General features: G+C 43.5%; 1 protein-coding gene across 35 annotated transcripts in view; it reads left to right on the forward strand.

The window, feature by feature from the left end:
* The window catches only part of SIPA1L1 (signal induced proliferation associated 1 like 1), a 385,985-nt gene that overhangs the window by 322,825 nt on the left and 41,428 nt on the right, over nucleotides 1-21,732 (forward strand). For 33 of the 35 annotated variants that reach the window (XM_032405449.1, XM_032405459.1, XM_032405458.1 and 30 more), the window contains 5 exons: nucleotides 6,383-6,532; nucleotides 10,681-10,805; nucleotides 13,021-13,083; nucleotides 13,521-13,639; nucleotides 16,431-16,873. In XM_032405449.1, the coding sequence (XP_032261340.1) occupies nucleotides 6,383-6,532; nucleotides 10,681-10,805; nucleotides 13,021-13,083; nucleotides 13,521-13,639; nucleotides 16,431-16,873 (900 nt within the window). The remainder of the gene's footprint in view (nucleotides 1-6,382; nucleotides 6,533-10,680; nucleotides 10,806-13,020; nucleotides 13,084-13,520; nucleotides 13,640-16,430; nucleotides 16,874-21,732) is intronic. The other 2 variants (XM_032405482.1, XM_032405483.1) reach the window with 1 other exon arrangement.

Genomic DNA, 21,732 nt, shown 5'->3' on the forward strand with positions numbered 1-21,732 from the left:
CTCACCCTATAAGACCCACTCATCCTTCCAGTCACAACCCCTGCCCATCTTCCCACAAGGATGATGCTCTAGCCTAACTCGTCATTATGGCGGCCACATACACCCTCACTCTCCTGTGTCCTAACTCCTGAGTTCTCTGGAAATCCTCGGTTTCCTATAAGACCTGTTTCGGATGCATTTCTTCATAAAGCTTCCTTTCTTTAGTTTTCACAGTAGGAGTTGACTTCTTTTTTTTTTTTTTTTTTTTTAAAGATTTTATTTATTTGACAGAGAGAGATACAGCGAGAGAGGGAACACAAGCTGGGTGAGTGGGAGAGGGAGAAGCAGGCTTCCCGCGGAGCAGGGAGCCCGATGTGGGGCTCGATCCCAGGACCCTGGGATCATGACCTGAGCTGAAGGCAGATGCTTAACGACTGAGCCACCCAGGCGCCCCTAGGAGTTGACTTCTAAGCTGCCTGAGCCTCCCCTACACCCTATGTGTACTGCCCTCATACCAGTTACATTTTACTTGTGTTTTACTTAAGAACTGTAAGGAGGTGGTATTGAGTTCATATCCTGTGCCAGGCTCTGTTCACAGTCCCTTTGTGAGTTTTCTCAGTTCACCCAACAGCCCAGTACATGGGCTGCTGTTCACCCTCTTTCTTCAAATATGGATGCCCCGGGATTGAGAGATGAGATAATTAGCACAAAGTGATAGCTCGGTGGTGGTGGAGCTGAGATTAGCAGCAAGGCCTCTCTCTCAAGCACTATGATACATGAATGAAATCTAGCTCCATACCTAGACCAGAGCTCACGACATACTTGTCCAATGAGCGAGTGTTAGGGGGCCCCCATCCCGTGCACTGCAGAGCCGGCTTCATGTGGGGAAGGCTGTGCAGGTGCACAGAGCCCCACACCTACACGGTCCGGGCGGGTTTCACGCTCTGCTGTCACTGTCTTACGATCTGCAGTACTGTGTCAACAAAGGGGACTCTTCATTTTCATTTTGCACTGAGTCCCATGAATTATGTAGCTGATCCTGCAAGCAGTCCATTTTTATTTTCTGTTTAGAGTCACCCTTAGATATAAAATTGACTCTTCTTAAGAGGCCCCCCATGATGGGGTGCCAGGCTGGGAACTTCTAACAGCTTGCTAGCAGCTGGGATGTGATGTGATGATCCATTTATCTCAGTGTGATGAATTGCTGTATTTCCCTAACTGTGCAAGGGAGTTACTCCTTGTTGTAAAGTGACCTTGTCATGGGAGGCTCATCAGAACAGGATTTCCATGATCCAGTCTGAACAACCAGTATGAAAGATGTTATGATATGGTCAGAAAGCCAGGGGTAGCTCTGGTTCACAAAGAACACAGTAGGAAGAGATGAAAAGGCAAAGGGATGAGTGGCTTGAATTAGAATATAGCTTGATCAAACTCTGGTCTAGGGGTAGCACCCAGTTACAGTACCTTGAATCATTTATGAGAATTTTTTTTTTTTTTTTACATAATTCTGGAAGAATCCTGGTTGATAAACATTTCTGAAGACAGATTTTAACTTGGTCCTGTTCCCTGGGTGAATAGCATTTTAATTGCTAAGTTGTGGTAAAGTGCTGTGCTTAATTATGGACTCAAGCATCTAATTTGTCAGTCATTGGTGCTATTTGAAACCCTCTCTCTTGTTTTTACCATCATTCCACTGTTTGCACTTGGGTTACAGAAGGCCTTGTGTCCTTGGACACATCCAGGCGGTGCTGTCACTTTGGAGTACAAAGCAGGACAGAGAGGCATAATTAAACCTATATGTAACCACTCAGGAAAATGTTTTATCATAAGCCAGCTGGATACTGAGAATTCTTTATCCACAAGTTGATAAATTATAATCAGTCACAATCTGAAGAGATCAATTTAATGAGAATCTATTAATGTTAACACTGTGTGTGTGGTCCTGTGAGTTGATTTATGGGAAGGGTGTGATGGGGTGCAAGAGTTTTACTTTATTAGAAATCTGGGTTTTGTGAGTAAGTCTCTTCTCCCTTTTGCCCTGGTATAAGAATGCTTCTGGAAAATGAGGAACTGATTCTGATCTTGGACCATCTCTTCCTAAATGTCCGTTCCGTTCAGTTCAGTGTTTTCATTGCAGTGAAATGCATTGCATATAAATGAAAAGCTGGTGTTGTTAAGTGGAGTCTTGTGGACTATGGAGGTATTGTCTTTCTGGCTGATGATCATGACTTTTTCAGTTGCTGCATTTTTCATAGAATCAAAAAGCCCTGGTGTTTTATTTCTGCAGAGGGAAATCATAGGGAGCTCCAGAGAACATTTAATATCAGTTACTTTAAAAACATTTAGTTATTTCTTGGCTAAATTTACAAAAATGTAGGGGAAAAGAATCTACTGAAATTAACACGAAAAGGTTTAGACATTTCCTTTCTCACAGTGACCAGAACATTCTTGAAAATTCTTACATTCCACAGAACTGAAAAATCTCACAGCAACTGAAAGCTGTGTTAATGTTAGTCCTCTAAGCCTATTTAGCATTAGTATCCAGATGTCAGAGGTTTGTTAAGACTAAAAGAAAGTAGATAGATCTTAGTTTCTCAAAAGAGAGGAAAAGCCTATTGATCTTGCACTAACTCTTCAGTGGCCTCAGCAACCCTTAAAATAAGAGTGGGTGATGGGGGATGGAGAGTCAAGAAGTCAGCATGCTGGCTTCTTGTGTGAGCCAATTTGGGGGGGTCCCCCTTTTCAAAGTGGCAGGACAGCTCGTGGCCCAGCTTGAGTAGTGACCAGCCACAGGCTCTCTCTAGCAGAAGTGGACTGCCAGGCAGGTGGCACCCCCTGCTCCCTGAACAAGGTCTGTTCTCAAACAATATTTGTGTGATGGTATCCATTTGAGTGCTTGAAAAGAATAGTAAGTCATCAGAATAAGGGCTAATTCTGAAAATTCTTTTGCCTGCCATACATATACATCTAGCGTCGTAGAAACATTTGGGTGGCATTCCATCAGTTTCTGTTTGTGTGTTCTATGTGTGTGAACAGACAGAAAACAAAGCCACTATTGAGTTATATAAATGCAAAAGAGGGATGGGAGTGAATGCTGGCCTTCTGGAAATGCTATTTTTTCACTTTGGGATAACTCCAGTAACCAAGTAGAATTTTCTGATACATTTGCCAAATAAAAGAGCTGAGGTTGAGAACTAGCATGAGATATTTTAAATTAATGTACATTTTGGAGAGCAGAGTAAGAAAAGCAAGCTCTAAATACAAATGTAGAAGTCACATCTTGACTTTTCCTATGGAATCAGTTGTCACTTCCTCACAGAAACACAAACATTTGACTATTTACGTTTAATTCACTGGCATTACTGGTTCAGCCTGAAGAGAGTTAGAAGATGTTCTGTATTACAAGCCTATAAAAGCCAAATTCTTAAGGCAGAAAGGAGTATGGTATCTTGGTTATCTTGGGATCCACGCTGCTCCTTAAACCCTACCTAGTTTTCTTTGTAACTTACTTCTCCTATTCCTCCTCCACTCCAGCCCCCTTCAGATTATTTCAGAATAAATAGAGATTTGGGATATGTCTTAATGGAAAAGAATAAAGGGAGGTCTATTTTATGGTACCCAGATAAGTGTCTTGATCTCTCTTTTACCGAACCATGTTACCCAAAGTAGGCATGAGCTGGTGTTCCAGGAGCCCAGCAGTCCCTGACGCCACCGCGGTTGCCCCACGCATACCCCTTTCCTGAGCCTGTATCCTCCTGAGAGTACCAGCTCTGTAGCTAGTATTTCTCTGAGTCTGTGTAGCAATAACAAGATTGGTGATGATAACCGGAGGAACTTAGAGACTCTGCCTCTTCCTAGCCTCTCATCCCATCTCCCCAGCACCTCGCATCTGCCACATTGGATTGTACCTAGAGGAGCCATTATCAGAAGTTCTCTTGCCATGATATGTCAGAGTGATGATATGTTTAGGGGTGTCTGGCTGTAATTCCATCATCCCTTTTTCTCACATTTAAGGAAGAATATTGACTTTGAATCTGTTCTAATTGCTTTTAGTATAATATTCACAAATTTTGGCACTTTGTTATTAGCGACCAACTGCTTTCCAACTGATTGTAGACCCACCATGGCTGAGAACCCCTGGCTTGGGCATCTGATGTCACTATGGGCCCTTACTCTGAACCCACCTACTGTTCTTCATTTTCTGCACTGCTGATAGGGGTTCTCCTTCATTCAGCAAACATGTTTTAAGCAACCAGAGATGTAAAGGGAAATAAGGCTCTGTGCTGCCCCTTAAGGAGCGAATCTAGTTGAGAAGATAGACACACATAAAACTAACCATGCTCAAGGATGTGCTATAGTGGTGCAAAGAATAGACCATGTGGGACTCCAGGAGGTTCTGATTAATCTAGGAAATCAGGGATCTGATGTTGGAATTAGGCCTCAGAGAAAAAGGATTTTATGTCAGAAAGGGGGAAGAGAGGTAGAGAGGACAAGATGAGTAAAAGTATGCATATGGTAGCTGAGTCTGAGAACAAGGGCGTACTGAACGTGTCCAGAATGTAGGGTGCAGGAATGTAGGAAGCGCTTGGACAGCATGGTCCAAGAATGTAGGAAGCGCTTGGACAGCATGGTCCAAGGCCTGGAAGAGGGGGCCAGGGATTCGGGCCTCTATTCTGTAGGCAAAGGGAAGGTGTGCAGAGAGCACATTAGTTGTCTGATGACTCGGCCAGGTGGAGACTGGAGGGATGGGGTGGACAGAGCCTAGAAATCAGAAGACCAGTTAGAGCACAGTTGTGCTGATCCAGGCCAGAGATGGGGGAGTTGGGAGGACAATCAGCAGGTTGAAGACCAGTTATCTTCTTAGTCTTTGTGTTGTGAAGACCAGCCCCAGGGTGCCTGACACATTGTACTCATTAAAAGTTGAACTTAATTAGACCAATTGAAGTGGAAGATGAGGAAGCAGGGAGGGGAAAAGGACAGTTTCAAGGTGTTTAGCTTGAGGTAACAAATATGGGGGGGGGGACAGGTTTGGAGGAATGGCAAAGCCTGTTAGGTTTGACGAGGTATAATCTGAGCTGCGGTTGAGGGTGTTGGGTAGAGATGTCTAGGAGACAGAGGGAGAGTCTAGGCTTGTCGTGGAGCAGAGAGCTCTGGATTCTCAAGTCTTGGGCATAGATGGATTTGGGAGTCATACTCTGAGCATCCATCCTTATTCTTGCTCTGTTAGAAAAGCTTCTCGTTGTGATTCTGTTCTCCCTTCTGTCACCTTCCTGCGCCTGAAACCCCATCCTGCCCTGCTCCAGAAGGCGCATAGCTGTACTGTTAGAAAATGCTGTAGTTCAGCGCATCGGGTTCTGTCCCCAGGCTTCGGAACTTTGGTTTGAGTAAAAGATGTCTTTCCCTGCAAAAGCGTCCGGCCGTGCAGACGCACTGCAGGCTGTCCTAGGAAGGAGAGAGAAGCCAGCCTTCTCTAGGGGACAGCAGTCGCTTAGCCCAGAGCAGTGGATTCACAGTCAGGAGCCTGGCTCACTGAACGAGGGCCTTAGATTCTGCTTCCTCAGCTGTCCCACGGAAATGACTTCCCTGCTACAGGAGCCGGAGGCTTGGTGCCAGCTTTCGCTTCTGAGCTAAAATCTTCGTAGTAAGAGGGACGTCACAGCCAGTCACAGTGACCAGCATCACTTACTGATGTCCCTGGGGTTGTCCTGTTGTCTACTAGAGCAGAGGAGGTAAAGGACAAAATCTGTGTCCCAATGACAGAGCTCTGGTTTCTGTCCCCAGAATCTGGGGAGCACACCTCTACTGTGACGTTATGTAAGTTCACTAATGCCAATTAAATTCAATAACTGACATTCTAGGCGTTTTCTTATGGAAATTTTTAGATGGTAGATGCTATACGATCAATCACGTTTATAAATACTAAATAGCAAAATCTGAATATTCATTCCAGACTTTGAGTAATAAAATTGGAAAACAAAGACACATACAGAGAATGCACTCGTCTCACTGTGGTCATGCACTCTGGGAGAACCAGTGTGCAAAATTGGAATTAATTGCTATGTTAATGTCACCGGGGTTCAGTTATCCTCTGCACTGCCATATAGGAAACTGCATAAGCAATTCAGCCCATTGAATTTTGGCAGCTTTTGGAAACATATGTGTTTTTTTTTCCCCCTTTTATTTTTTGATGTCCCCTATCCCCATCCCCTTCAAGGCCATTCTCCAGCTGTTCCCTTAGGGAGTCGTTTTATGGGGAAGTTTCTTTTGTAGGCTTCCAGCTGGCTTCATTTTCACTACCTCCACGAAGTGGCTTTCTTTGTCGCGTTTATATGATATTAACCATCATGCACTGCCTCGGGACTTCCCCTTGGATTGACTTCATATTTTTGGTTTGCGCTCACAGGCTGTCTCCGGGTTCAGACATCTATGTGACGGTCTCATCCATGGCTCTAGCAAGGTCCCAGCAGTGTCGTAACTCCCCTAGCAACCTGTCTTCATCCAGCGACACTGGCTCTGGTGGAGGCACTTACAGGCAAAAATCCATGCCCGAAGGGTAGGTGTGCCCCCCCCCCCCCCCCCCGCCCCCGTGACGTCGTTGTCTCTCATCTGTAACTCAGACAAGCGCCTCAGTCGATCTACAAAGGAGCGAAAGGGAAAATGTGGTTAATATCCCAGAGAGAAAAATGTTTTAATGTCTGGTTCAAACCACGTCTCGGGAAGTTTATCATTCTCTAGCCTCCAAGGGCTCCATGGCAGAGAAATCAGGTTACGTTCGTTTCTCCAATTGTATATATGGTCTAGTTTTATAGTACAGATTTTGTTATTCCTCCGAAGCAAATTCCATAGTACTGGCTGGAGTTGGTGTTGCTGTTAAAGGAGGTGAAACAATTATCCGAGCCAAAGCTTAAAATTATTTTTCTCACACTTTCAAAGTCTCTGATTTCAGCTTGTGGGTTTTGTCGTTTTTCTTTTCTTTTCTTTTTTCTTTTTTTGAAAACACCAAACACCCAGAAGTAACTATTTGCTTCTGACAAGACTTAAAAGTAAAAGGCTAAATACACATGATTTTAGAGGCTACTAAAAAGAAAAAAACCACCACCACCACCAGGATGTCTGAAGCTGGGAAGTAATTAGCAGCAAAACGTGACGTGGCACAAACATGCCCCCTTTGCCCAGAGGAAGAGTAAAAGAACCATCAAAGATAGAAGTTGGTAGAGAACTTGGAACCATTTGAAAATCAAATGTGAGGCGTTTATAAAAACTGATGTTTCTATTCTGAGTTTTCCCCATGTATATTTTTAACAAATGCACACTTGATTTCGTTACTTTCTTGAGATTTTACCGTGTTACAAAATAGTCATGCTTACTAAGAATAACTTCATAATGGGTATTTTGGTTTATCCTATAGCATTTTGTTGGTTTTTACAGCCATTAAGTGTAATTTTTGTTGTTGTTGTTGTTGCTAATATTTATGTTAGCAGGAAGTAGGCAATAAAACCATTGTAAAAATATGCTTCCCCCCCTGCATCCCAGTGTCCCCCGGAGGATTCCCCTGGTAGTATATCTAAAATGCACATCTCTTCTTTTAATTGCTTTAGTGACAATGAGAAAAAAATTTAGCTGCTATTCATGAGTCCCTGCAAAAGGTTTTATGAGTTAAGTATTACTATCATACCATACCACAGGCCCAACTACTTATTTCTTGGTTTAATTAGTAGATTTTAAATGGCCTGGTTTGACTTCAAAAATAAGAATTCACTGCAAATTCAGTGTTAGTACAGCAATAAAACATAAACGAGCTAACAACAACAAAAGCACTGTTTTCTTATGACCGTGATACACTTGCAATGTGTACCAAAAATGTAAGCTGAAACCTGAGTGTTTTGGTGAATGTCAGAAACATGATTATTGTGCCCATCCTGCACAGTATTTTTAATGAGGTGGTAATTAACCTGATCTGTAACACCAACCCTACTGTAGGTGATACTGAGGGTTTTTCCATTGTTTGTGAGGTTACCCAGTGATTGTTGACCATACTCTATAACATCTTTTTTTACCTGGGGTGATCTTTGACCAGAAGATAATGATACAGTGTTCTGTGGACCCCAGGCAGTTTTTGCCTATACCCGTGATGTAGGAGACCGTGCACTGTCTGATTCACATGCATTGCCCGTGGGCCAGGTTGTATTCTAAAGTTATCCTTATGAAGAGAAAGATGATCACATCTACTCTACAGCGTAGCCCCGTACATGTAGGTATGTACCAGTTGACGGTGGGAACGTGGTCCACTGCAAACTCAGTAATGCTCGACTTTAAGAAGCTCGAAAGCATGGGGTAATACCAGTAGATGAGAGCAGGACACAGTGGTTGTCCACAAGTGTAATCTGCTGATGCCTTGTCCTCCCTCTGCTTTAGTGGGCCCGCAGTATCTGCCTTGCCAGCTCCCTGGTGCGGGGATGCTCAGACCATCCAGATTGGTTGAGAGGCGAAATTTACCAGGGTGACTAATAATGCCCGTTCCATGCAGGTGGGGGAGAAAGGCACCCACACAAGTTTAGGATGGCAACAAGAGATAAGTAGAAAGCAACACTGTTGAAAAGACCTAGAGTCTGTTTTACCATCCTTGGAGATTTATCTTCAGGCCACATGCTTGAGGACTTGACGAGTCAGACAAGGGCCAGAGGGAGGGATGGGCTGGGTGAATGAGGAGCTTGGAGATCGTGGCCAGAAGCGTAACTGTGGGCGCACAGCCCGAAGACGAGACCGACAGAAGCAGGCAGGCCACTGTAGCTTCTTTCCACACTCTTCTGTGAGGGAGGAAGCTTGTTCCTGAGGACCACTGAGACCAAGAAAGGAAAGTTGTAGAGCAGTTTCCACTCTGTGATGAGGAAAGGTTGTGAGTCGGCTCTGCAGCTGTGGACTGGTTCCGTGAGGCAGAGCTCATGGTCCCAGAGCGTGCCTCGTGCCGCCGGATGGTACATGCTTCTCAAGGCAGGATTGAAGGACAGCCTTGCTTTATCGTTCATTTAAAACCAGACAGCCAGAAAAGCATTCGGCTTTAAATCCAGAGGTTTTAAAAGTTGTCTTTGGTTTCCACTGCTACCAAAAAGGAAAAGCAAGCTTGAATCCATGTCTAACTTTTATCTCTGTGCCTTTTCAGAAAAGTCTTCCTTTACTGCAAATTTAGAATAAAATCGTAGGGCCAGTTGGAGGATATTCACTGTTCTGAGCTAAACAAAGACCCTACTTAGGGAGGAGATGGCAAAGATCATAATTAGTGACTTGCCCCCACCACCCGTTTTTGTTGTCACTGTTAATGAAAATAAGCATCATTGCATCAAGTAATAAATACATACAAAGATGCAAACAGTTTTAGTCATTTTCTTCCAGATGTTTGGATCAACTTACAGGAAAGGCAGAACTGAAATCCACACACAGTCCACAGAACCACCCTTTTGTTTTTTAAAGAGCACCTTTCACTGCAGTTTTCATAAATCAGGTTTTTTTGTTTATCATAATGGGGGTAACTTTGTTTAGGGAGGCTTATGATTGAATTTGTGAACAATTGTCATTGTGCAGAAGTAATTTAGGGAGATGTTAGAGTAGGAGGTTAATGTTACAGCCTTCCCTGCTTTGCAGATGCTTTTGTATAGATTTTTCTCCCCCAATCCATAAAATGTAATTGCCATTTTACAAATAAAGAAATGGAGACAAAACTCGAGTGACTTTGGGTGGGGAGCTAGAACTTGGCTCCAGGCCTTCCTCCTCCTTGTCTCCCGCTCTTTCCAGTACACCACTTGCTGGTTCTCCCCATGCATTTATCAGTCTGTACCAAATAAGACATCTGTCAAAAGCATCGATCAATTCAGGCTCTGATGATTTTTTATCATATTGATTACTCATAAGCTCATTAGTAACCACGCACAAATGTCTAATGTCCACACGAGTCTTTGAATTTTACACTCTGGCCCTTTTTCCTGGGCTCACTCAGTATTTACCTGCCGATATTGCTAATTGAGGCGTATGCTTTAATTAGGCATATATTATTATTCTACCCAGGGTAAAATAAAACTGGCTCATTAAATAGCTAACTGTTCTTTCCAGAAATAGACATTTGCCTTTATATGCCAGTGTACCTACTTCCAAATTGCCCTTCCCAGAGGCAATTTAAAATTTAGACATCTTGAAAGTGGTCACTCTGTAATGTAAATGATAGCAATCTTTGTCTTTCAGACCTTAGAGCACACGTTCAGAAAATATTGGCTCCAAGAATGAGTGACTTAGTGATTTAGCAGATTACTGAGTTAAGAGAAACCCCTGACATGTTCCATTCGGAAGATAGACATGGAACATGAGGATGGTGAAATCGTTCCTTTGTGCATGAATGAGAATCTGAGTGTGGCTACACGTGGGTTAGAAAATTTGGGTTTTCTTATTCTGTATTTCGTGGGTTAGCTCAAGGCTCATGTCTCCGGCCCTTGTTTACAGTTGTAGTATGTACTGAGCATACATCCCTTTCTTGAACGGAGTGATGTGTGTTGACCGTGACACACACAGTTTCGGCACCCGAGCACACATGCACAAGCATGAGCGGGCATGTGCCTTCATTAGAGTTTAGTCCATTGCCCCCAGGCCTGTCTTCCCCTTCTGGGTGAGGTCCCTGATGTCGTCTTTGCCTTTGTTTGGGGGTAATCGCCACAGGTTTGGAGTAAGCCGCAGATCGCCAGCCTCCATCGACAGGCAGAACACCCAGTCAGATATTGGTGGCAGCGGGAAATCTACACCCAGCTGGCAAAGAAGTGAGGATAGCATTGCTGACCAAATGGGTAAGTAACTAATTCCCACAAGTAGCAAGTTGCTTTTCTACCAGCGTGACGTTGGCCACCTCTTGATGACGTCATGAAAGCGTTCTGTGATAGAATACAGCCCTGGTTAATACATGTGAATGAGAGTTAAGTCTCAGTTCGATTATGTATGCGTGAGGGCAGCAAATAAGACCTGAGAGAAAAGTCAAGGCATACTAAGTGACCCCCCCCCCCAGTTTGAAAATAGAAAGGGCATAGGAATTCTTTTCATCACCGAGATTAAAATACTACACTGCCAAACCATATGTGTCCTAAGTATCTCCCTCGGCCCTTGTTTGTTGGTTTGTTGTTGCCTACTGTAAGTGCCCCGAGAGATGCAGTTGCTGTTGGGTCACATCTGTGGCGTGGTTAGGACCTCCCTCCTCCCGCCTGTGCTGTACCCCCCACCCCCCACCACTCTGCTAGTAAGCTCTCAGCGGAGGACACGTCGTAGCAGTATGTAGCAGCTGGGTGGGAAGGATTCTCATTGGTGAGCCTTCATTTGGATTTCTGGCATAGCCCTTGATCTCTCTATAGAACTGTTCCACGGTGACACCGTAACACTAGCTGACACCATAAAATTTTGCCATGAAACAAGACTAAGTCTCAAAGCAGTAGCCTCAGGGATTTAGTGTCAGCACTGTTGATGATAGAATCTGGACTGTGGGGTGGGTTTTTTTTTCCCCCCTTATCCTATCTCTAGTAGCATTACCACCAGAGTGGGGTAAAAAGAAGGAAACTTCAGGGCTGAAAAAGGTACACTTTTAAGGCAAAGACCCATCTTTTTTTCTTTTTTTGCAAATACATTGTTTTGCTCTGTTTTAATGATTCTTCCCCTGTAAATGTACTAATAACCACGCACGTAGAAAGGAGTGGAGACGTATTTAGCTAAGCCAGGAAATGAGGAAGAAGAAATGTAATTCTCAGGTTGGGAAGATCTGCTTTGTTCCAGTAACTTCAGTGAGATGTGCCTTGTTACTGGAGCCATCTGCCATTCCCCACTCTCATGGCAGCCACCCCCAACACACACAACCTGAGCATTTTCCGATCTGCTGTTCTGCTCTTGACAGAATGTTTTTAATCCCATATGTTTTGATACTGTTGAGATGGTAACGACACATGTGAAAAGGATCCCTTCTTCAACATGACTTTAGCAGCTTTTTTTGGCTCCTAGCGCAGGCTTCGAGCAGAGCTGTGAGCAGGGTCTTTGTGCAGTGTTCAGAGCCCCACTTCCCACTCACGTGAAGTCACAAAGGTATCTTGGGACTGGAAAGGGTAATTATAAGGCTCATCCTAGACCTAAATTCATTCTTTCACATAAACCTCCCTCCAGTCTTTTTTGCTTTGTATCTTCTCTCATTTGGTGGCATCCCACTCTTAATAGATGAGACTCTGAAATTAATATCAATGAGTCTTTTTAACAAATCTGTTCATCCTTTTAATACGATATGCCTTTTCTTTTTTTTTTTTTAAGTAAGATACCCCAGAACCTGCCAGAGAAGCCTTTTCACCAGTTGGTGGCCTTTTTCCATCCAAAATCGAAGCCTTCATAGAAAATGTTAAAATAATTTTTTTCTATATATATATATATTTTTTTTTTTTTTTTTTTTATTTCACCGTTCCAGAGGAATAAACTTGCTCTCTTTAACTGGCACATCAGATGGAATCTGGGGCCTGGTTGGTATAAGCCATGCTAGGGAGAAATCAAGAAAACTAATTGTTCCGTTCTCATTACTCAGCGTAGTGTACATGGAGTGTATCAAGGGTGACCTTTATACATTGAATTTTTAAAACAATTCTCTAATGACTTTCAGGTCACTGAGTGAAAATGCTGAGGAGATTTTTACCTGTTAGCCAGGCCCACCTGTCTCTGTACGTTGTGTATGACACACTGGTGCCCCGGTGGAAACGCGGAGTTGAGCTTAATTGGCTCACCCATCTCAGCGGATTTCGTTTTTCTGCCTCTGCTTTTGGAGGTGGTTGAGAGTCAGAGTTAGAGGATGTTGCCCAGTCCTTTACGTTCAGGAATGGTGTTGCAGAAGTCCAGAACTGTTGCTGTTAGCTATCGGTGTGTTAAAGAAGCTCAATCGCTTACCTTTTACCTTTGGAACCCCACCTTGAATGCCGGCTTGGAGTCCAAAAGGAAGCAATTGTCTTAAGTAAACTAGTTGCTGTGTGTCTTTTCTGTTGTGCTTAGCTTACAGTTATAGAGGACCTCAGGATTTCAATTCTTTTGTCCTCGAGCAGCATGAATATACAGGTAAAATATTTCCAAAGTGTCCTGGTAAGTAACACGTGATTGCATCCGTGCCTGTCTAGGTAATGTAGACCGAGCTAGGTTAGCCACACTTGGCAATGAATGAATTTCATAAATTGAATCCATATATTCTCAACTTCCCCCCAAAACCAAAAGTTGATTCCTAACTTTGCCGCGTTGTTCATGGCCTTTGGTTTGGTGGTACTTGGCTCTGCTACTGTGTATGACGTGACACACTGTCACCAGCTGCAAGCTTTACCCATCAGCCACTTAGTTTCTGACATGCTGTCTATTGTGTAAACTCTCAACAAGCTTATCGCTGAAATTCAGAGTTTGCTGGTCAGTGACCTGAGAGATGCAATGGCAAGCCGTCTTCATCTGTCAGCATGTGCTCGGACCTGTTTAGTGCCTGCCCCATAATGTCCTGTGCTGTATTCCAGAGCCAACGTGCCATCTCCCAGCAGTGTCAAAGGTTCTGCCTGCTTTTCGAGAGAGCCCCAGCGGGAGATTAATGCGGCAGGATCCGGTGGTGCATTTATCTCCAAACAAACAAGGGCATGTAAGTTAACTGTAAAATAATAAAAATGATAAGATTCCTAGCAACGTACCTTCCAGGCGTGCTTTGCTGTTTCTTTCACGTGGTCAGAGAAGTAGTCATCCTGGCGGGAAGTGGGCGTTCACTGCTCTGGCCCTGGAATTTCTATCGCCAGTGGCCCTAAGGTTGCTTTGAAATAAACTCAAATTCCTCCTTGGTATGCACCTGCCACCCCCACAGATCTGGATGGAAGGCCATGTGATGTAGTCCTAAAATGTGGGGAACAGAAATGTGCTAAACGTGAATTTTATTTGCTTACACAATGGCAAGCATGGGCTATGGTTGGAGCATCAGTCCAGGGGACAGACAGCTTCCTGACAACTGCCCTTCCTGCTTCTCTTGTCTTGCGTAGCTACACACATTTTTGTTTTTCCATACTTCTACATAATTCCTGATCACTTAATGGGTAGAATTAAGAATGAGAGGTTTTGCTCATGTAAGTTGTGCTCTAGTAAAATGAATATGAAGCTAAAGAAACAGAGCGCATGCCCATGCGTGGCCGAGCACCCTGCACTAGGCTGTGTGGTGAGAGATTTACTGAAGAAATGTGATGTTGTCATAGTTCTACTTGTAAGTGATAAATTACCCAGTCTGTCAATTCCCCTTCCTTCATTAACACCTTTATATTGATGACACGGTAAAATAATATTTTGAATAGATTGGGTTAGATTAAGTATATTCTTAAAATTAATATCACCTGTTTCTTTTTACTTTTTTAAACGTTGCTACTGTAAAGTTTAAGATTACAAATGTGATTCCTGTTACATTCCTATAGAAATCTGTTACGTATTTTACACTCTCAGCACATCTCAATTTGGACTAGCCACGTTCAAAGTGCTCAGTAGCCACACATGGCGAGAGGCCGCCAAATCCCACAGCACAGATCCAGAGCTAAGGAAGTTCTGCCTGCAAACATTAAAAATAAATGAAGGCCTTGTAGCATAAATGGTGTTGTTGCAGAAAGTGGCACCAGGAAAGTAATGGGTTGATTGGTTCTTGTTTAAGAAGAAATCTTTCACTTTGAAGTGAAATTTTTGTGTCCCCCTCCTGCTCCTTCCCCTACCTTAGCTGCTGAAGGGCAGGTCTCTTCCTCAGGCAACACACACACACACACACACACACACACACACGTGTGGTTCCTTCTGTTTTCACTCGCTCTCCACCAGGTGTCTGGACTTCCTGTCTCCAGGAATGTAAAAATATCCTGTCTCCATCTAATGTAAAATATTATTCAGATATCTTTTGAAATCTTATTTCTTTGGTAAACTATAAAATGTTCTAAGCAACCAAGCAAGCCACTGTGTGGAAAGGGTTCCGTACACATTCTAACTGAGATAATTCACGTACCATAATATTCACCCATCTGAAGTATACAGCTCAGTGGGTTTTAGTAGATACATGGAGTTGTGCGCCCATCACCACAGTCTAACTGCAGAATGCTGTTATCACCCCCAAACAGAAATCCTGTACCCTCAGACAGCCCTTGACCACCACTCATCCACGTTCTACCTCAGTGGATGTACCTGTTCTGGACATTTCATATGATGGAATCATACAGTATGTGGCCTTTGGGGTCTGGCTTCTTTCACTCAGCATAACATTTTTAAGGCACATCTGTGTTATAGTATGTATTAGTACTTCATTTCTTTCTGTGATGGAATAATATTCCATTGAATGGATATACCACATTTTTTAATCCATTCATCAGGTGATGGACATTTGGGTTGTTTCTACATTTTGGCTATTATGAATAATGCTGCTGTAAATATTCGTTTAGGTTTTTCATGAACATGTTTTCCTCTCTCTTGAGTAGATACTAAGAATGGAATTGTAATTGTTTTCCTCCTGCAGTTGTCCCATTTTACATTCCCACCAACAGTGCCAACCATCATTACTGTCTGCCTTTTTGCTTAGAACCATCCTTGTGTGTGAAGTGTTATCTCATTGTGGTGGTATTTTGCACTTCTCTAGGGACTGAAGATATTGACCATCTTTTTATGTGTTTCTTGGCCATTTGATACCGTCTTTGGAGAAATGTCGATTCAAATCCTTTGCCCAATTTCTAATTGGGTTTCTTGAAGCACAAAAGTTTTTAGTTTTGATGAAATCCAGTTTATTTTTCTCTCTTTTGTGCTTTTGGTACCATATCCAAGAAACCATTGCATAAATAGGTCATGAAGATGTATACTTACGTTTTCTTCTAAGAGTCTGATAGTTTTAGCTCAGGCATTTAGGCCTTTGATCTTTCAGAGTTTATTTTTCTGTACGGTTAAGGATCCAGCTTCATTCTTTTCTTTTGCATGCAGATATCTGGTTGTCCTAGCACCATAATTTCCCCCCGTTGAATTGACTTGGCACCTCTGCATAAATTTTACCTCTAAGCATTCCTTAGAAAGCTGTCTTCTAAAGAGATGCCAGTTGGGGAAGGAAAAGGAGATCTCTTTAGGAATAAGTCTTATATTCTGCCGTATATTGACTCTGAGTGCTAGGACTTTTAGAATTCAGCACACTTTTTGATTAGGGTAATCTCAATACTATTGATATTTTAGCCTCAGTGAATGAAAAATGCATTCTAAAAAAAACCTGTCTCTAGCACTCTTTGCCGCTAACACTCCGAATAGGTTTTTCCAGGCACCTCCTGTCTTTGGTTATCACTGGAATTTTTGTGCCGTGAGAACCCCATAACCAGACACATGCCAGGGGGTCCTTCTCCCTAGCGTTCCTGGCGCTTAAGTCAGTCTTGCTTCCCTTGCAGTCCGATAGCCACTACTCGAGCCACTCCAGCAGCAATACCCTCTCCAGCAATGCGTCGAGCGCGCACAGTGACGAGAAGTGGTATGACGGGGACCGCACTGAATCCGAACTCAACAGCTACAACTACCTGCAGGGCACGTCCGCCGACAGCGGCATCGACACCACCTCCTACGGCCCCAGCCACGGCAGCACGGCCTCCCTGGGGGCCGCCACGTCGTCACCTCGCTCGGGGTCGGGCAAGGAGAAGGTGGCGCCCCTGTGGCACAGCTCCAGCGAGGTGCTCTCCATGGCAGATCGGACTTTAGAGACCGAGAGCCTCGGCATGGACCGGAAGGCAGAATCCTCCCTGAGCTTGGATATCCACAGCAAGAGCCCGGCCGGCTCAAACCCCCTGACCAGGGAGAACAGCACTTTCAGTATAAATGACGCTGCTTCCCACACAAGGTAACTGCCCCCCTGCTGCCTCCGCCGTGCCCAGTCCGGTCCCGAACCAAGTGGCCAGGCTCATCCCACTTTCCTGCGCTCACCATTATACAAAGCAGGGGGTTTCCATGCAGCGACTGCTCTTTTTACGTACGCCTTGTATCTGCCGCCAGAATACTTGATTCCTACAACCCTAATGCATTATTTTAAACTGCAGGTAGGAAATAGAAAAGTTCACAGATTTAGCCTTCATGAAGTTGTGTTTGATTATTTTATAAAAACTTTCTTCTGTGCCAGAATCAGAGAAGAATCTTAGAATTCTGGCTTTCAGGTAGTGATAGAGAATGAAACAGCCTTTTGAAGGCACTGAAAGAAAATCTTGAGCATTTTTTTTTTAAAAGAAAGGGGTCTCTTCTAAGACTAATGTGGCATTATTTATGATGCCGGACACATCCTCCACACTGCCTCCCTGTCAGAGAACATCACTTAGCCAGTGTTTGCATGGTAATTCTTTTTCAGGAATTGCCTCCTGATAGTGATGGGTTGATTTGGGGAGGGGGGGTGTCCAGTAGAAAAGTGTAGCTAAAATTAGACATCCCATCTACCTTTCCAAATAGGAAAGAACACATTCTCTTGTATCCTTGGAGATCTCTCTGGTAGGCAAAATAAATACCATTTTTCATTTCCTCTTTTGGATTTGAGCCAAAAATCCAAAGAATGACAGGATTCTTCCTTTTTAAGGAGGAAATATTCCACCACTACCTTTTTGGGCCCACTGATGCCTGTGGTGGTTTCTCCTTTTACTTGTTATTGTTGTCAGTCATTGATGACTTTGCATGACAGCCCCTAACCTTGCTGTCTTTTGGGCTTCCTTTATTATTATGCCCTAAAGAAAAGTAGCAGAAAAACTGAATTTAGTTTTACTTTTCTGATGGGAATCTAGGCACATAATCTGTCAGTAAACCCCAGATAGTCTAAATGACAGAGGATGTTCTGTGTAATTTGGATTTGTTTAACTTGATCAGTTAAATACTCAGTTCTCTCATTGTGCCTATATTGTTACTGATGAGATTCTTGAGCTTCCCATCTGAAAACACCAGGTCGACATTTGAAGCATTTCACAGGTTTTATTTCTGTTTACCACTTCCACATTGCCTGTCTAGAAACCAAATGACCCTCAAGCGAAAAGGCGATTGGGAAAGTCATCTCGGTATTCTTGAGTACCAGGCATCCGATTACCTTTCCACAATTCAGAAAATAGAATGTTTGATTCAGATAGGTTAAGGACATTTTGGGGAAAGTAGAACAGCAAGCTGAGCATCAAATACCATAATGATGTAATGTAGACCTAGAGTCACATGACAAAGAATTATGCCAATCACTTGCTGTTTGGGGCATGCCCCACCATCTCATCAGCTAATCCTGTGCCCTGGGTCAGACTGTTTTTCATTTCCGAATAGTTTCTGTGTGGTTTCTAGGCTTAGTTCGACTGCTATCTTTTTGGTGTTCAGTTATTTTGAAAGGAGGCTATCTTTTTAAGAATGATATTCCAGGGGCGCCTGGGTGGCTCAGTCGGTTAAGCGTCTGCCTTTGGCTCACGTCCTGATCTCAGGGTCCTGGGACTGAGTCCCGCATCGGGCTCCCTGCTCAGTGGGGAGTCTGCTTCTTCCTCCTCTCCCTCTTCCTGGCTTGTGCGCGCGTGCACGCTCTCTCTCTCTCGCTCACTTTCAAATAAAATCTTTAAAAAATGATATTCCATTTGGAGATATATATGTCTGGTCTAATTTGATGATAAAAGAAAGTCAAGTTATGGAGGTCCCGTCTGGAGTAGCCTCCCCGTAGAGTAAGGTTGAAAAGAGCTGGCCTCTGAAGCCAAAGCACAAGCCGTTAGCTGTGCCATCTAACAGATCCCAGGGCTACAAAGTTCCCCCTGTGAAAAGTAGGCGCCTGGGCTTGCATTATCTGAATGTGCTGACTGGGGCCGCCTAAAGGCCTCAAAGGATTATCTGAATTTTCTGCTTCAAACTGACCATGCAGAAATCATTTAAATCATCATTTGGAAATAACTCTTCTGTTGAAAGTCAAACTTTGTAGAGAAGAGAAGAATGTGGCCTTTCAAGGAGGGTGGCAGGGCTTCCCACCCGTTGGTAGGTTGAGTCACATTCATTTCTAGACTCTGGTAAGCAGGGATGCTTTGTGACTTCAGTCTGTTGATCTTGGCAGAGTGAGCTGGATAATCAGAACTTTAGCAGACTTCCTTCTCTAGAGGAAAGAGGGACTTAGCCACCAAATGCACAGTGCTGGAGAAACTAAAATCACTGCAAATTAGAGTGTTTGTGTCCTCAGAAGACAGGAATAGCAATTAATGTGGAGATCTCTTGACAGTGCATTAAAAAGCTCGTACCTGGGACTTGGTGACAAAATCTAAATTACAGTGATTAAGTTCCACCGCATATTTCTGGCTGGGCTGTGTTCCTACCCCTCTGTCCTCCAGTCTCCCTGTTGATGATTGTGCAGGTTTTTTGTGGCACCCCAGGAGAACTGCATTAATGTAAGTTGGTAATTACACAGGGTTGTTCTATTCACATATCATTAAGAGAAGCCATATACACTGATAACTTCCTACAATTAAAGTCTGTTAATGGCTCTGAAGTGTTGCTCCCTAGAATATATATGTATTTTCTATGAAGTTTGGAAATTTAGGGAGAGATTTTTATTTATTTTTTTGCAGTGGCTGTTTCACTTTCAGGTCTTAAACCACTCCCCACCCCCCGCAAAAAAAAAAAAGTGGTTTATGGTGACCACAGGAGAGATGAAGACCATTCCAGTTTTAAAACACTCTTACCAGGGGCACCGGGAGTGGCTCAGTCAGTTAAGTGCCAGACTATAGATCTCAGCTTCGGTTTTGATCTCAGGGTCGTGGGTGCAAGCCCCACATTGGGCTCCATGCCCAGCATGGAGCCTGCTTTAAAAAATATATAAATAAAAATAAAAGACTCTTACCAGCTGGGCTCTTTTTAGAGTTCTGGCCTGGGCAGTAGGCAGTGCTGGTTTGTGTGGTGACCAAAGACCCCCTTAGTTAGCATACAATGCTCTCGTCCCGCGTAACCAGTGGTATTGCTGACCTCAGAACTAGATTCAGGAGCACGTGTTATAAAGCTGAAAACCCCACTCATAGTTGCAAATACACGTTTCTTCTGTAATGTCCTGACCTGACCTGCTCGGGGGTCCAGGCTTCCACAACCACCCTCATTTGCCAGCCATTCTGCTGCTTCCTCCTGATGTCTGTAGGCCCCCCGAGAGCTCTGCAGCCAAGGCATTCCCACCCATGTGATGATGTACTTTTCCCCTGACGTCTTGTACTAGAGGATTTCTCACCCATTGTTCCTCCTGAGCACCTCTGTGGATCGCGTGCCACCATGAGCATAGTGGGTAGGTGCTCAGGACATTGTGGTCATCAAGTAGGAATAACTTGCTCCTTGAAGTTCCCACTTTTTGCCTGATGACTCCTCAGGGCTCCCACCAATAATCCAATTCAAAAGTAACATAAATCCTCCGCTCCTGGCTGCTACTGTATTTCAAAGCTTATTGTGTAGAACGGTCCATACAGAGCTGTAGTGTTTTTATGAATAGGTATATATATAAGAGTATACAGAAGTCCCGGTATAACTTGAACGTTTAGTAAAGTCATCTCTATGTAAGATTTGTTTCATCTGCAAAATACAACCGGGGAGGACTTTTAATAGCTTACATGCAAGTATCAATCAGTATCTGGCTGTGAGTTGGTCAGTGTCTCACATTCACTGAAAGGGCTGATTTAAGTCCAGGAAAAGTGCCTGCCCATGGTCATCAGTACAGTTCAATTTCATGAATGTGCTTTTTCTGGTTGACTTACTAAGTTCACTGTTCATGCCAGAAAAGCTGTATGTTTCTTGAGAGTAGAGGTAAAGAAGCACTTCTTAGACGGAGTTAACTTTGAACATCCAAGACGTGCCCCGGGCTACGGAGCGCACTGGGCTGTCTGTGTGCTGCTCTGTGCACGTTAGAGCTGTGTGTCTACATTTCATTCTTTGCCCTCTTCGGCATCCTGTGTATGTGACAAATATGCCGTCTTTGTTTAGAAATTATTCTGCTGTCTTTATCTGTAACGTTTCTCTCTCAAATATCTCCTGCCTGGAATTTTTTTTTAATTGCTAACAATTAATTAATTGCCCCATATATACTTTTTTCTTAAGGTGAGAATATTATTTTTTCTAAGTTGTATAGGCTAATTCAGAATTTGAACATGTAGCCTCTGAAACGATAAACCCAGAACTTCTCTTCAACATGTTATTGGCTCTGCTTGTCTTAAGTTTGTGGGTCATTTTCATTGGTCATTTCTTCTTTGTGGTCTGAATATTCAGGATTATATTGTATTTTGCTTTTATATAGCAGAACTCCAGGTGATCTGTGCTAAGCTAATTTCTTTCAGTTTATGGGAGTGGGTGATGATTTTATCCAGAGTATAGTGCTGTTTGGCTAACCTCAAAGACTGAGAAACAAACCACTGTGGTTGAAATTTCAAGTGAACGCTGAGAAAATGAGGCCTCTGTCAAGCCACGGGTGTCAGAGTGCTTGCTGTGGCCCTCACTGCCACAACATTTGTCACTGCTCTCTTCTGTGATGCGGCTGACTCATTCATCCAGTCAATAGGGAAAGCCCAAATTCTCCAAATGTCATTAAATCATAAGGCCAAAAGGAATTCTAAGGAACAGAGTCCATCCCTTGTCCTATTAAAAAGGACCTACCAAGGTCCTACCAAGAGGAGAACTAACTTGTCCAACTGCCTCAGAAGTGGGGAGAGGGGAGATAATCCCAAAAAGAGTGAGTCCATGTCCTTT

The sequence above is a fragment of the Phoca vitulina genome, unplaced genomic scaffold, assembly GCF_004348235.1.
Source record: "Phoca vitulina isolate PV1807 unplaced genomic scaffold, GSC_HSeal_1.0 scaffold7, whole genome shotgun sequence".
NCBI lineage: Eukaryota > Metazoa > Chordata > Mammalia > Carnivora > Phocidae > Phoca > Phoca vitulina.